Genomic DNA, 17,325 nt, shown 5'->3' with positions numbered 1-17,325 from the left:
AAATATGTATTACATAGGCCTACGAGGCAGCCCACAGTCCTTTCATAAAACTTGGAATTCCTGGATAGAATAGATTCTCATGGAGACACTACGTCGTTCTACAAAACGCTACTTTGGCAAGATGAAGCAACTTCAATAGCAAAAGGTTAAAATAGCACAGAAGCCTATATTGAATGGTTTTATTTGAATCCCTTTATCGCTGCTACATTTACTCATTTCAATTTATTGTGGGGTTTTATCATTTCGGGAAAACAGTACCTGGGAGGTTGTTCGAAATGAAAATCCTGTGGATATTCAATAAATGAATCAATCAAATGTATTTATAAAGCTCTTTAGACAGCAGCACGTCACAAAGTGCTACACATAAACCCAGCAAAAAACCCAAACAGCAAGCATATTGAAGAACTGACAGATTCTACTCGAGTCTATATGCACTACAAATGCACTACAAATTAGCAATGTAATATATTTATTTCTTACCACGACTGTAGGATGCCGAAATAAACCTATTGACCCATTTAGCAACATTTGTAATTAACTGACTGCACAAATGCATCGAAATTCATCTCAAGTTTGAAAATAATCACTAATTTGTTGATTGGCCAACAATCTTGAACAATCAATGCCATGATCAGATAGTTCATTGTTACAAGGTAACCTAATATAAAGGCTTAACATAAAAACTGCATAATCAGACAACTACACCTCCAATTAACATCATCATCATCCTATGAGTCTACATCTGAATGGGACTTTCATGGTTAAAAAAAAGTATAGAAAAATACAGCCATAACTATCATTAGCATCATCGTCATTCACATTAGGTCAAATTCACACATCATCGTCAAGGCAAATTTAGGGCATATACTATTTTTTTAAACAAAAATTAACAAACTTTAAAAAGACCCCTTGGAATTTACCGAATCAATTTAATAAGAATGAAGCGCATAAGAGAAAAGCAAAAGTAATTCCCCTGCGTGCTGGCAACACCACCGCAATACCACCGCAAAATACTCTCGATTTTAGAGGCGGCGGCTTTAGTCTTCATTCAACACTACCAGTCACTCTATTAATAAAACGTTTTGTTATTTCAAACATTTGCAATATTAACACTGAACAGTAATGATTCAGACTGCACTACCGGATGAAAAGAGAGTCGACAACAGATTAAACGAGTGTGAGCAAAAATCTCAGTGCTACTCCTATCAAAAAAAAAAAAACGTTTCTACACAGAATCTGAAAAATGTGGTGTGCAATGTCCAAAAGTACAGCATATTTATATTGAACATGGCCCTCATTTCATAGGAGAGAGCCCTGTACCATTGTATTATAGAAATAAAAAATAACCATGGTTTTCTTAGTTTTTAATATTCAATATGGCCTACATTTTGACACCTGCTGAATATGTTAGCATGCAATGCATTGCTACAGTGCAATTCTCTACATATGAAAACTGTTAACTTGATAGGCAAACATTTTCTTGATTAGTTTTACAATAGCATAATTAAGAATTACCCCCTAAAATTGGGGTTTATAAAGGGAAGCGAAAGTCTGAACCGTGAAACCCTTCTTCACCACAAAGGGATTTTGATACCTTTACGTAGCGATACTTGGGTTATATAAAATGGGCAACATCAACAGTCTAAGTATCATATCAATCAAGATTAAGATAATCCGTCGTTAAACATTTATAATAGCTGTTCCATTCAAGTTCTTATTAAAGAAACATGGCTGTATTGAAATGGTTGAGCATTTGCCTGACTCTGTTCTGCCAAGGCACAGCAGCATCAAAACCTTGCAGGTGGACGCAGTTTAGGTTGGGGAAGCTGAACGATGTGAGCATAGACCTGCTCTCAGATATGGTGAGGAATTTACACTGCACCAGTCCGCTATTTGATGTGCACAAATTGATGAGCAAAATTCGCAATGATATTCACATTTCTATTTTTTTATTATAGCTCATTTTATTTTTAAGCAATACTTTCACTTTCTGTACCACAATGTTTAATTTAAGGTTACTAGCACAATATAGTTTACTTCTTGATATTGATATGAATTATATTTCAGGGTGGACTCTTTCCACTTATGTGTGCAGAAGAAAACGTCGAACAAATGTTTCCAGAGGATCTTTACAAGAACACAGAGGTAGGATACACTTCAGTATATTGATAAACTAAAGTACAGTATAACTAAAGTACAGTATGGTAAATTGGAAGTTTAACCATTTATTTAGACACCCAATGCCTAAAACCCTGTTTTATTTTATCCAGGGTGAGGACGTCTCTGTGGTTGCATTGGAGGCTATGCGATATGTGGAACAATTATATAACAACAGTCTGACGTCTGTCACGTGGAACAAAATAAAACTTAACATGTTCCAAAACGTCATATATCGTCAAGTTCAAAACTTAGAGTTATGCGTAAGTATGATCCCTCTTGTGTAGTCTATAGGTTATACGCTGAGTGAACAAAACATTAACAAGACCTGCAATGATCCCTTACTTGTTAGACCCACTCCTATTGGTGTGGAGGAAGGGGCGGAGACAGGTTAAATAAGGATTTTTAAGCCTTGAGACAATTGAGACATGGATTGTGTACGTGTGCCATTCAGAGGGTGAATGTGCAAGAACAAATATGTCTGGATGTAGGAGTATGGATGTAGGTGCCAGGCGCACCAGTTTGAATGTGTCAAGAACTGCAACACCGCTGGCTTTCTCATGCTCAACCGTTTCCCTTGTGTATGAACAATGGTCCACCACCCAATGGACATCAAGCCAACATGACACAACTGTGGGAAGTATTGGAGTCAACATGGGCCAGTATCGCCGTGGAACACATGCCCCTGACGAATTTAGGCTGTTTTGAGGGTAAAACGGGGTGAAACTCAATGTTATGAACGTGTTACTAATGTGGTGTACACATTTTGGGGCAGACAATCGTGGGCATTGATATTTAAATAATTTAAACACTTCAAACACACCAAATATTTTCTAATCTTTTCATAGCCGTCTCATAAGACAAAATGCATGCCCTCACCAGCATTGTATATTGTCTCCAGGTTGTGGGCGGTGTTTGGGAATCCTCTGGAGATGGAGGCTCGGTTACTCTGAAAACATATTTCAACAAGCTGAACACCGTCTTGAAAGAGAAGGTGGGTCCAATATCAAATGTCCTCGAATAGAGGCTAAATTAATCCGAGCAAAAGTTTTTGATCACCACAAATAGGACGCATTTCATTGCCACAACTCACATTTGAAACTTGGAATTGCCAAGTGCCGTTTTTATGTCGATGGATGCGCTGGATCAACAACACCTGCAGTGGTTGAGTTGACTGACATAAAATGTTTATCTTGTCCGCTCTCCAGGAACACAGCGCATGCGCATGGGAGATTGTGCGAAAGGAGATTCGCGAAAACTTGGTGCAGTTGAAGAAATTCATTGACAGCAGAGTCAAGCCGTGAGGAGAACCACATAATCATCACTGGAGACGTGACATATTCCTCAGGCTGGCTAACAGATTGATACTGACTGACTGACTGACTGACTGACTGACTGGCCGGCTGCCCGATTGACTGAATGACTAATTTATTTATTTATTTATATATATTGATAGACTGATATTTATGTATACACAATGTATTTATTTATTCGTGTTTTATTTATAATACAATTAAATAAAAAAATACATTCAACTATTCTCATATTGTTTTTTTCATTATCTTATATAATAATTAATTCATGCATTCATGCATTCATGCATTCATGCATTCCTGCATTCTTCCATTCATTTTTTCATGCATTCATTTTTGTACAGAAAGACTTTCTCAAGGGGAACTCTGCAGTTCGGACAAAACCAAAGCACACACTCAAACAATACTTTTGTAAATAGCTGAGAGATGGGGTTGAAACAAATAACCACCGTCACAGAACTATAGATGCAAGGAAGGATGATCCATGAAAACACAATTCTAGTTTTATCTACATGTTTGAAGATGTACTGTGGTTGTAAAATGTCTACATCTGGACACAATTGACATCTTGCCTGACCATACCATTTTCATTTTGATACCTTAGAGCGGTCGTTTCGGGTGCAGGGCTGGCAAGAGAATTTATACATCAACATTCAACATTCATTTGTTATTTGAAGACACCCATTATCAACAGGTCGGTAAAGGCTGTAACTTTTAAAGTAGCCAAAGAATTGTGTAGCACATTAATTTACACAAATTTATTTTTCCCAAAAGAGAGAGATGGTTTTGACAGCATATGTCATTTAATATCAAGTGAGAAGGGTACTGTATTTGCTCATTCTAGTCAAACTCTGTCATGGAACAAAAGGCACCAGGATTACTTAAGAAATTTAATTTTCAGACAGATAACGACTGTATCTGAATGCATGAGTATGATTTGTTTGCAAGCAACTTAAAATGCCAATGTGACAATACCACTTACTACATTGAATCGTTTCAAACAGTTGCAGACGATAATTCTACCATTCTATACGTTTTCATGGAGACACTTCATCGATCTGCAAAACCCTACTTTAGCAAAATGAATCTACTTCTAATAGCAAAGGCTTAAAATAACACAGAAGCCTATATTGAATGGTTGTATTTGAATCACTTTTTCGTTGGTACATTTACTCAATTAAATTGACTGTGGGGTTTCATCATTTCAGGACAACAGTTATTGAATTTGTGAGGTTTTTCGAAATGAAATCGTGTGGAAATGGAAAAATGTACAGATTATACTCCATTCTATAAACCAACATACAATGAAATATACCTTTAATAACACGACTGTAGGCTACCGAAATAAACCTGTCGACCAATCTAACCCATTTGTAATTAATTGACTGCACAAATACAGTTACATTAATCTCACGTTTTTGCAATTACATTATATCACATTTACATACGTATTCAGACCCTGTACTCAGTACTTTGTTGAAGCCCCTTTGGCAGCGATTACAGCCTCGAGTCCTCTTGGGTGTGACGCGACAAGCTGGGCACACCTGTATTTGGGGAGTTTCTCTCATTCTTCTCTGTAGATCCTCTCAAGCTTTGTCAGGTTGGGAGCGTCGCTGCACAGCTATTTACGGGTCTACAGATACCCTTCTCCAGATCTGTGCAGCGACACAATCCTGTCTCGGAGGTCTACGGACAATTGCTTCGACCTCATGGCTTGGTTTTTGCTCTGACATGCACTGTCAACTGTGGGACATTACATAGACAGGTGTGTTCCTTTCCAAATCATGTCAGATCAATTAAATTTACAGCAGGTATTTAATGTCGTCATCATCACATCACCATCAGCATCATCACCAGCATCATTCTACTTGTCTATATAACAAAGTGACTTTCCTATTCACTCACATTAGGCCAAACTCAAACATCATTGTCATAATTTCCGTAGTCTTGGTAAGCGCCTTAGAAAGGCTAATCTAGGGCACATATTTTTTTATTAACCAGAAATTAACAAACTGTAAAAAGTTGGAATTTACCGAATCAATGTAATAAGAATGAACCGCACGAGAGAAAAGGAAAAGTGAAGACAATACCACCGCCCTCTACTCTTCATTTTAGAGGCGGGTCGGCTTCAGCTTTCATTCAACACTACCAGTCACTACCAGTTACTACCAGTTAATAAAATGTGTTTTTATTTTAAAGATGTGCAATATTAACACTGAACAGTCATGCTTCAGATTGATCTACCTGATTAAAAGAAAGTCACAACAGCAACATGTGATCGCTGTGCTACGCCTATTGAAACAACTGTCTGGTTAACCCTACACAGAATCTGAAAAATGTGGTGAGCAATGTCCACAATATTGACCATGGCCCCCATTTTATTTATTTTTACCTTTATTTAACCAGGTAGGCAAGTTGAGAACAAGTTCTCATTTACAATTGCGACCTGGCCAAGATAAAGCAAAGCAGTTCGACAGATACAACAACACAGAGTTACACATGGAGTAAAACAAACATACAGTCAATAATAAAGTATAAACAAGTCTATATACAATGTGAGCAAATGAGGTGAGAAGGGAGGTAAAGGCAAAAAAAGGCCTTGGTGGCAAGGTAAATACAATATAGCAAGTAAAACACTGGAATGGTAGTTTTGCAATGGAAGAATGTGCAAAGTAGAAATAAAAATAATGGGGTGCAAAGGAGCAAAATAAATAAATAAATTAAATACAGTTGGGAAAGAGGTAGTTGATAGGGCTAAAATTATATGTGGGCTATGTACAGGTGCAGTAATCTGTGAGCTGCTCTGACAGTTGGTGCTTAAAGCTAGTGAGGGAGATAAGTGTTTCCAGTTTCAGAGATTTTTGTAGTTCGTTCCAGTCATTGGCAGCAGAGAACTGGAAAGAGAGGCGGCCAAAGAAAGAATTGGTTTTGGGGGTGACTAGAGAGATATACCTGCTGGAGCGTGTGCTACAGGTGGGAGATGCTATGGTGACCAGCGAGCTGAGATAAGGGGGGACTTTACCTAGCAGGGTCTTGTAGATGACATGGAGCCAGTGGGTTTGGCGACGAGTATGAAGCGAGGGCCAGCCAACGAGAGCGTACAGGTCGCAATGGTGGGTAGTGTATGGGGCTTTGGTGACAAAACGGATTGCACTGTGATAGACTGCATCCAGTTTGTTGAGTAGGGTATTGGAGGCTATTTTGTAAATTACATCGCCAAAGTCGAGGATTGGTAGGATGGTCAGTTTTACAAGGGTATGTTTGGCAGCATGAGTGAAGGATGCTTTGTTGCGAAATAGGAAGCCAATTCTAGATTTAACTTTGGATTGGAGATGTTTGATATGGGTCTGGAAGGAGAGTTTACAGTCTAACCAGACACCTAAGTATTTGTAGTTGTCCACGTATTCTAAGTCAGAGCCGTCCAGAGTAGTGATGTTGGACAGGCGGGTAGGTGCAGGTAGTGATCGGTTGAAGAGCATGCATTTAGTTTTACTTGTATTTAAGAGCAGTTGGAGGCCACGGAAGGAGAGTTGTATGGCATTGAAGCTTGCCTGGAGGGTTGTTAACACAGTGTCCAAAGAAGGGCCGGAAGTATACAGAATGGTGTCGTCTGCGTAGAGGTGGATCAGAGACTCACCAGCAGCAAGAGCGACCTCATTGATGTATACAGAGAAGAGAGTCGGTCCAAGAATTGAACCCTGTGGCACCCCCATAGAGACTGCCAGAGGTCCGGACAACAGACCCTCAGATTTGACACACTGAACTCTATCAGAGAAGTAGTTGGTGAACCAGGCGAGGCAATCATTTGAGAAACCAAGGCTGTTGAGTCTGCCGATGAGGATGTGGTGATTGACAGAGTCGAAAGCCTTGGCCAGATCAATGAATACGGCTGCACAGTAATGTTTCTTATCGATGGCGGTTAAGATATCGTTTAGGACCTTGAGCGTGGCTGAGGTGCACCCATGACCAGCTCTGAAACCAGATTGCATAGCAGAGAAGGTATGGTGAGATTCAAAATGGTCGGTAATCTGTTTGTTGACTTGGCTTTCGAAGACCTTAGAAAGGCATGGTAGGATAGATATAGGTCTGTAGCAGTTTGGGTCAAGAGTGTCCCCCCCTTTGAAGAGGGGGATGACCGCAGCTGCTTTCCAATCTTTGGGAATCTCAGACGACACGAAAGAGAGGTTGAACAGGCTAGTAATAGGGGTGGCAACAATTTCGGCAGATAATTTTAGAAAGAAAGGGTCCAGATTGTCTAGCCCGGCTGATTTGTAGGGGTCCAGATTTTGCATCTCTTTCAGAACATCAGCTGAATGGATTTGGGAGAAGGAGAAATGGGGAAGGCTTGGGCGAGTTGCTGTTGGGGGTGCAGTGCTGTTGACAGGGGTAGGAGTAGCCAGGTGGAAAGCATGGCCAGCAGTAGAAAAATGCTTATTGAAATTTTCAATTATGGTGGATTTATCAGTGGTGACAGTGTTTCCTATCTTCAGTGCAGTGGGCAGCTGGGAGGAGGTGTTCTTATTCTCCATGGACTTTACAGTGTCCCAGAACTTTTTTGAGTTAGTGTTGCAAGAAGCAAATTTCTGCTTGAAAAAGCTAGCCTTGGCTTTTCTAACTGCCTGTGTATAATGGTTTCTAGCTTCCCTGAACAGCTGCATATCACGGGGGCTGTTCGATGCTAATGCAGAACGCCATAGGACGTTTTTGTGTTGATTAAGGGCAGTCAGGTCTGGGGAGAACCAAGGGCTATATCTGTTCCTGGTTCTAAATTTATTGAATGGGGCATGTTTATTTAAGATGGTTAGGAAGGCATTTTTAAAAAATATCCAGGCATCCTCTACTGACGGGATGAGGTCAATATCCTTCCAGGATACCCCGGCCAGGTCGATTAGAAAGGCCTGCTCGCTGAAGTGTTTCAGGGAGCGTTTTACAGTGATGAGAGGAGGTCGTTTGACCGCTGACCCATTACGGATGCAGGCAATGAGGCAGTGATCGCTGAGATCTTGGTTGAAGACAGCAGAGGTGTATTTAGAGGGGAAGTTGGTTAGGATGATATCTATGAGGGTGCCCGTGTTTAAGGCTTTGGGGAGGTACCTGGTAGGTTCATTGATAATTTGTGTGAGATTGAGGGCATCAAGTTTAGATTGTAGGATGGCTGGGGTGTTAAGCATGTTCCAGTTTAGGTCGCCTAGCAGCACGAGCTCTGAAGATAGATGGGGGGCAATCAGTTCACATATGGTGTCCAGAGCACAGCTGGGGGCAGAGGGTGGTCTATAGCAGGCGGCAACGGTGAGAGACTTGTTTTTAGAAAGGTGGATTTTTAAAAGTAGAAGTTCAAATTGTTTGGGTACAGACCTGGATAGTAGGACAGAACTCTGCAGGCTATCTTTGCAGTAAATTGCAACACCGCCCCCTTTGGCAGTTTTATCTTGTCTGAAAATGTTGTAGTTTGGAATTAAAATGTCTGAATTTTTGGTGGTCTTCCTAAGCCAGGATTCAGACACAGCTAGAACATCCGGGTTGGCAGAGTGTGCTAAAGCAGTGAATAGAACAAACTTAGGGAGGAGGCTTCTAATGTTAACATGCATGAAACCAAGGCTATTACGGTTACAGAAGTCGTCAAAAGAGAGCGCCTGGGGAATAGGAGTGGAGCTAGGCACTGCAGGGCCTGGATTCACCTCTACATCGCCAGAGGAACATAGGAGGAGTAGAATAAGGGTGCGACTAAAAGCAATAAGAATTGGTCGTCTAGAACGTCTTTTTGCTAATTTGCTAATATAGAGCCCTGCACCATTGTAGAAATAGGCTACTGTTTTATCAGTTTTTCATATTCAATATTGTCTGCTGAAAAACTGCTGTCTGAACTCATGAAATGCATTGTTCCAATGCAATTCTCCGCAAAGACATGTATGAAAACTGTTAAACTTGCTGGACAAAAAAACATTCTTATTAATTTCACAATAGCATAATTAAGAATCACCCACTAAAAAAAATGGGCTTTTAAAGGGAAGCTGAAGCCTGAACCATGTAGCCTTCTTCACCACAAAGGAATGTTTTATAACTTGAAGTTCATCGATAATTCGGTTAATTATATAAAATGGACAACTTTAGCAATGTAGGTATCATATCGAATTAAGATTAAGATAATCGGTTGTTAATAATTTCGAAAATCTGTTACTCTTAAATGATATCAATAGAAACATGGTTCTATTGAAATAGTTGAGTATCTGCCTGACTCTGTTCTGTCGAGTCACAGCTGACTCCGACCGGTGCAAGTGGACACAGTTTATGCACCAACCCGCTAAATTTTGCACCAGTCCGCTCTTTGGTGAACACAATTTGATGCTCAATACATCTCATTATTAGGCCTACATTTATTTTATTTCATTATAACACATTTAATGTAACCAATGCGTTCACTATCTGTACTTCAACGTTTAATGTAAGGGAACTATTCCAATACAGTTCACTTTTTGACATTGATATGACTTTATTTCAGAGTGGACACGTTCCAGCTCTGTGTCTAAAGGAAAAAGGTCGAACGCATGTTTCCACAGCATGTTTACAAGAACACACAGGCAGGATACACTTCAGTATCATATAGCAAGATTTTGATAGCCTAAACTACAGTACATGATTTTTTACCATTTCAAAATTACAAATTGGAAGTTTTACCATGGAATTTGTGAGACACCCTAATGCCGTTTATCTTTTATACAGGGCGAGGACATCTCTGTGGTTGCATTAGAGGCTTTGGGAAATATGGTCCAATTATTTAAAGGCCTGAATCCTGTCACCTGGAACAAGGAAACACTGAACCTGTTAAAAAACAGATGACCTAGTTAAGTTAATAAGAAATTAGAAATGAGTTAGTATGATCCCTTCCCCTCCTTCCGTGGCCTCCAATTGCTCTTAAATACAAGTAAAACTAAATGCATGCTCTTCAACCGTTCGCTACCTGCACCTACCCGCCTGTCCAACATCACTACTCTGGACGGCTCTGACTTAGAATACGTGGACAACTACAAATACTTAGATGTCTGGTTAGACTGTAAACTCTCCTTCCAGACCCATATCAAACATCTCCAATCCAAAGTTAAATTTAGAATTGGCTTCCTATTTCGCAACAAAGCATCCTTCACTCATGCTGCCAAACATACCCTTGTAAAACTGACCATCCTACCAATCCTCGACTTTGGCGATGTCATTTACAAAATAGCCTCCAATACCCTACTCAACAAATTGGATGCAGTCTATCACAGTGCAATCCGTTTTGTCACCAAAGCCCCATATACTACCCACCATTGCGACCTGTACGCTCTCGTTGGCTGGCCCTCGCTTCATACTCGTCGCCAAACCCACTGGCTCCATGTCATCTACAAGACCCTGCTAGGTAAAGTCCCCCCTTATCTCAGCTCGCTGGTCACCATAGCATCTCCCACCTGTAGCACACGCTCCAGCAGGTATATCTCTCTAGTCACCCCCAAAACCAATTCTTTCTTTGGCCGCCTCTCTTTCCAGTTCTCTGCTGCCAATGACTGGAACGAACTACAAAAATCTCTGAAACTGGAAACACTAGCTTTAAGCACCAACTGTCAGAGCAGCTCACATATTACTGCACCTGTACATAGCCCACCTATAATTTAGCCCAAACAACTACCTCTTTCCCAACTGTATTTAATTAATTAATTTATTTTGCTCCTTTGCACCCCATTATTTTTATTTCTACTTTGCACATTCTTCCATTGCAAAACTACCATTCCAGTGTTTTACTTGCTATATTGTATTTACCTTGCCACCATGGCCTTTTTTGCCTTTACCTCCCTTCTCACCTCATTTGCTCACATTGTATATAGACTTGTTTATACTGTATTATTGACTGTATGTTTGTTTTACTCCATGTGTAACTCTGTGTCGTTGTATCTGTCGAACTGCTTTGCTTTATCTTGGCCAGGTCGCAATTGTAAATGAGAACTTGTTCTCAACTAGCCTACCTGGTTAAATAAAGGTAAAATAAAAATAAATAAAATAAATAAAATCCCTCGTGGTGTAGCCTAAGCTATATTTGGGGGGCAGACATTAATTGGCACATGTATTTAATTTGTGATTCAATCCAAATTATTTTTGTATAATATTTTCAGAAGTTTACCTAATACGGAACTAATTCACTGACCACCATTTTATATTGTCTCCGGGTCGGGTGTGGTGTTGGGGCATCCTCTGGAGATGGAGGGTCGGTTACTTCTGGTAACGCGTCATGAAAACATATGTCGACAAGCTGAACACCGTCTTGAAACAGAAGGTGGGTACAATATCAAATGTCCTCGAAAAGAGGCTAAATTAATCACAGGAAAAGTTCTAGATCACCACAAATCGGATGATTTTTGCTGCCACAACTCACATGTGACACATGGAACTTCCAAACGCCGTTTAAGTCGACGGATGCATTGGCGCTGCACCTGCTGTGGTTGAGTTGCCTTAAGAATGAATGTATTGTATGCGCTCAAGGAACACTGCGCATGCGCATGTGAGATCGTGGGGCTTACAAACAAACTGGGGCAGTTAAACAAATTGCTGAGTGAGGAAGAAGCGGTCTGTTGGACAAACCACATAATCATCATCAGAGACATGTGACATGTACCTGAGGCTGGTTAATAGATTGATGGATTATATATTTACTGACTGACTGATTTATGTACATGTGAAGGCTATGTATTTATTTATTCTGTAATTTATTTATATATAATAAAAAAAAAAACGTGCATCTATTATCATAATGTTTGTATTCATTTACATATTCAGTCATCCATGCATTCATCCATTCAGTCTTTCATGCATTCATTTGTTTAGGCAATATGCAGTTCAAAACAACAGCATAGTGGAGTCTATGCACTATAAAATAAGCAGATGTAACATATTTATTTCCTACCACGACTGTCGGCTGCCGAAATAAACCTGTTGACCCACTTAACAACATGTTTAATTAACTGACTGCACAAGTACAGTGAAATTCATCTCAAGTTTGAAAACAATCTTTAATTAGTTGATTGGCCAAAAAACTAGAACAATCAATGTCATGATCAGATAGTTCATTGTTACCAGTTAACCTGATATAAAGACTTAACATGAAAACTGCATCATCAGAAACCTTACATCTCCGATTAAGGTCGTAGTCATCATCGTCATCCTATGATTCTATATCTGAATGGGACTTTCATGGTTAAAAAAAAGTATAGAAAAATATAACTACAACCATCATTAGCATCATCGTCATTCACATTAGGTCAAATTCATACATCATCGTCAAGGCTAATTTAGGGCATACACTCTTTTTTTAAACACAAAGGAACAAACTTTAAAAAGAACCCTTGGAATTTACCGAATCAATTTAATAAGAATGAAGCGCATAAGAGAAAAAAAAGAGAAAAGGAAAAGTAATTCCCCAGCATGCTGGCAACACCACCGCAATACCTCGATTTTCGAGGCGGCGGCTTTAGTCTTCATGCAACACTACCAGTCACTCTATTAATAAAACGTTTTGTTATTTCAAACATTTGCAATATTAACACTGAACAGTAAATGCTTCAGACTGCACTACCGGATTATCTTTTTTCAAAGATTTTCAATATTAAAAATGAACAATAATGCGTCATATTGAACTACCAGATGAAAAGAGTGTCGACAACAGATTAAACGTGTGTGAGCAAAAATTCATCTCCATGCTACTCCTATCAAAATACCTTTCTACACAGAATCTGAAAAAGGTGGTGTGCAATGTCCAAAAGTACAGCATATTTATATTGAACATTGCCCTCATTTCATAGGAGAGAGCACTGTACCATTGTATTATAGAAATAACAAATCAGCCATGGTTTTTAATATTCAATATGGCCTACATTTTAACACCTACTGAATATGTTAGCATGAAATGCATTGATACAGTGCAATTCTCTACATATGAAAAATGTTAACTTGATAGGCAAACATTTTCTTGATTAGTTTTCCAATAGCATAATTAAGAATTACCCCCTAAAATTGGGGTTTATAAAGGGAAGCGAAAGTCTGAACCATGAAACCCTTCTTCACCACAAAGGGATTTTGATACCTTTACGTAGCGATACTTGGGTTATATAAAATGGGCAACATCAACAGTCTAGGTATCATATCAATCAAGATTAAGATAATCCGTCGTTAAACATTTATAATAGCTGTTCCATTCAAGTTCTTATTAAAGAAACATGGCTGTATTGAAATGGTTGAGCATTTGCCTGACTCTGTTCTGCCAAGGCACAGCAGCATCAAAACCTTGCAGGTGGACGCAGTTTAGGTTGGGGAAGCTGAACGATGTGAGCATAGACCTGCTCTCAGATATGGTGAGGAATTTAAACTGCACCAGTCCGCTATTTGGTGTGCACAAATTGATGAGCAAAATTCGCAATGATATTCAAATATCTATTTTTTTATTATAGCACATTTTATTTTTAAGCAATGCTTTCACTTTCTGTACCACAATGTTTAATTTAAGGTTATTAGCACAATATAGTTTACTTCTTGATATTGATATGAATTATTTTTCAGGGTGGACTCTTTCCACTTATGTGTGCAGAAGAAAACGTCGAACAAATGTTTCCAGAGGATCTTTACAAGAACACAGAGGCAGGATACACTTCAGTATATTGATAGACTAAAGTACAGTATGGTAAATTGGAAGTTTAGCCATTGCCTAAAACCTAAAACCCTGTTTTATTTTATCCAGGGTGAGGACGTCTCTGTGGTTGCATTAGAGGCTATGCGATATGTGGACCAATTATATAACAACAGTCTGACGCCAGTCACGTGGAACAGAACAAAACTTAACATGTTCCAAAACGTCATATATCGTCAAGTTCAAAACTTAGAGTTATGTGTAAGTATGATCCCTCTTGTGTAGGCTGTAGGTTATACGCTGATTGTACAAAACATTAGGAACACCTGTCTCCGCCCCTTCCTATACAGCAATAGGAGTGGATCTAACAAGTGAGGGATCATTGCTTTCACCTGGATTCAGCTGGAAAGTCTCTGTCTGTCAAGTCTCTGTCCTATTGGTGTATAGGAAGGGGCGGAGACAGGTTAAAGAAGGATTTTTAAGCCTTGAGACCATTGAGACATGGAATGTGTATGTTTGCAATTCAGAGGGTGAATGGGCAAGACAAAAGATGTAAGTGTCTTTCTTCACGGGAGAATGGATGTTGGTGCCAGGCGCACCAGTTCGAATGTATCAAGAACTGCAACGCTGCTGGCTTTCTCAAGGTCAGCAGTTTCCTTTGTGTATGAAGAATGGTCCACCACCCAAAGGACATCCAGCCAACATGACACAACTGTGGGAAGTATTGGAGTCAACATGGGCCAGTCTCGCCGTTGAACACATGCCCTGACGTATTTAGGCCGTTTTGAGGGTAAAACGGGGTGAAATTCAATGTTATGAATGTTTTACTTATGTGGTGTACACTCAGTGTATTTTGGGGCAGACAATCGTGGGCATTGGTATTTAAATAATTTAAACACTTCAAACACACCAAAACATATTCTAATATTTTCATAACCGTCTCATAATACAAAATGCATGCCCTCACCAGCATTGTATATTGTCTCCAGGTCGTGGGTGGTGTTTGGGAATCCTCTGGAGATGGAGGTTCGGTTACTCTGAAAACATATTTCAACAAGCTGAACACGGTCTTGAAAGAGAAGGTGGGTCCAATTTCAAATGTCCTCGAATAGAGGCAAAATTAATCTGAGCAAAAGTTCTAGATCACCACAAATAGGACGCATTTCAATGCCATAACTCACATTTGAATACTTGGAATTGCCAAGTGCCTTTTTATGTCGATGGATGCGCTGGATCAACAACACCTGCAGTGGTTGAGTTGACCGACATAAAATGTTTATCTTGTCCGCTCTCTAGGAACACAGCGCATGCGCATGGGAGATTGTGCGAAAGGAGATTCGCGAAAACTTGGTGCAGTTCAAGAAATTCATTGACAGCAGAGTCAAGCGGTGAGGAGAACCACATAATCATCACTGGAGACGTGACATATTCCTCAGGCTGGTTAACAGATTGATGGCTGATATTTATACTGACTGTTCGGCTGCTCGATTGACTGACTGAATGACTGATTTATTTATTTTATATATGTTGGTAGATGGATATTTATGTATACACAATGTATTTATTTATTCGTGTTTTATTTATAATACAATTAAATAAAAAATACGTACAACTATTCTCATATTGTTTTCATTCACTTAAATAATTTATTCACGCATGCCTGAATTCATTCATTTCTTTTATGCATACATTTTTTTATAGACCGACTTTCTAAATGGAACTCTGCAGTTCAAACTAAACCAAAGCACACACTCAAACACTCTTTTTCTAAACAGCTGAGAGATGGGGTTGAAAAAAAAAAACAGTGTCACAGAACTATAGATGCAAGGAAGGATAATCCATGAAATCACAATTCTAGTTTTACCTACATTTTGAAGATGTAAAGTGGATTTTAATAATCGCTTTTTTTTTTACCAATGGTGTAAAACACGTTTGTACATTGGTTTGTTGTGTTGCAACACAATCTCACACTCATTTCGTGCAAATATGTACGAAAATAATTTAGCATATTTAAAGTATTTTATGTGGGTTTTTGTGTGGCTTAATTTGAGTGAAAATATACACATTTTGTGCTAGTTAATACGTAGGAAAAGACACATTATTGTGCAACTTCATTCATTGGAACAAACTTTTTCGGGTGTCAAACTTTGTAACAATCTTTTCAAAGTTATTTGAGCAATGCTTGATGAGCAACTGCCTTTTGTTGTCCCATATATACTTATATAAAAAAAACAAACGTGATAACACCAAATATTGTTCATCAACCAGGTTGTCACCAAAATAATTATATAATAGAAGCCTTACATAGTTTTTTTTATTAATGCCAAAACCCTTTCCTATGCTTGTTTTCTCTTAATTCTTTAGGATACTGGTGTATTTGGAGTCAGAAAGACCCCTTTCTCATGTAGCCAACAATAGGCCTTTACTATTGTTTACATAACGCATTTCATAGTTCGTGGAGACTACAGTACATTACACAATTGTCTTTATTTATTCTTCCTAGGGCTACAATTCTCTTTCTTTATATATTCTTTAAGGGGTTTTCTTTATTTTTACTATATTCTACATTGTGAAATAATAGTGAAGACATCACAACTTTGAAATAACACATATGGAATCATGTAGTAACCCAAAAAGTGTTAAACAAATCAAAATGTATTTTAGTCAATAATATGCCTAGTCAAATCTTATCCAGCTGGGACAATAAAGAGAGTCGTCAATATTTATGTAGTGCTTGATAAAACAGAGCAACAAATCTCTGGCCAAGACAGCGTTTTTGAATCTCTTCAACATCAATGACAACTCTGCTCCATATACCATGAAGACATGTTCTGGGGTAACAGACTTCAGGCAGGAGAGCCGTCAACTTCATGGTGGAGTCTATAGACGGACACATGCAGCTCACTCTCCCTACTCTGATAGACTGCGACATGATGCCAGATGATAGGCCACCGTCTCACATCACTTCGCAGGACTTTTGACAAAAAGCCGGACATGAAACGTAATTTTATTCTTCATGCAAAAGATGCTGATAACGAGCAAGTCAAACCTTCTCCACCACTCGAGGGAGACAAAGAACACTGGTATCTGTCCATATTTGGTGTTCACTATCCACAAAAGCCTGAACATACAAGAGTAGTGTTTGACTCCAGTGCCAAGCGTCAAGGAGTGTCACTAAACAACGTTCTGCTCAGTGGTCCAGACTTAAAA

General features: G+C 39.1%; 1 protein-coding gene and 1 pseudogene across 3 annotated transcripts in view; both read left to right on the top strand.

Moving 5' to 3' along the window:
* The window catches only part of LOC149979348 (interferon a3-like), a 209,741-nt pseudogene that overhangs the window by 147,897 nt on the left and 44,519 nt on the right, over positions 1–17,325 (top strand). The gene's annotated exons all lie outside the window — the stretch shown is intronic.
* On the top strand, positions 1,696–15,730 carry LOC100136140 (type I interferon). Of its 2 annotated transcripts, none has more exon segments than NM_001124433.1 (5): positions 1,696–1,862; positions 2,068–2,145; positions 2,271–2,420; positions 3,059–3,151; positions 15,412–15,730. In NM_001124433.1, coding segments are annotated over 5 exon segments (552 nt in total). In that variant the 5' UTR covers positions 1,696–1,727; the 3' UTR covers positions 15,508–15,730.

The sequence above is a fragment of the Oncorhynchus mykiss genome, chromosome 12 (genome assembly GCF_057628025.1).
Source record: "Oncorhynchus mykiss isolate SJ-2025 chromosome 12, ASM5762802v1, whole genome shotgun sequence".
Classification (NCBI taxonomy): Eukaryota; Metazoa; Chordata; class Actinopteri; order Salmoniformes; family Salmonidae; genus Oncorhynchus; species Oncorhynchus mykiss.
The sequence above is the reverse complement of the archived record's forward strand: the minus strand, read 5'-3'. Positions and strand labels throughout refer to the sequence as shown.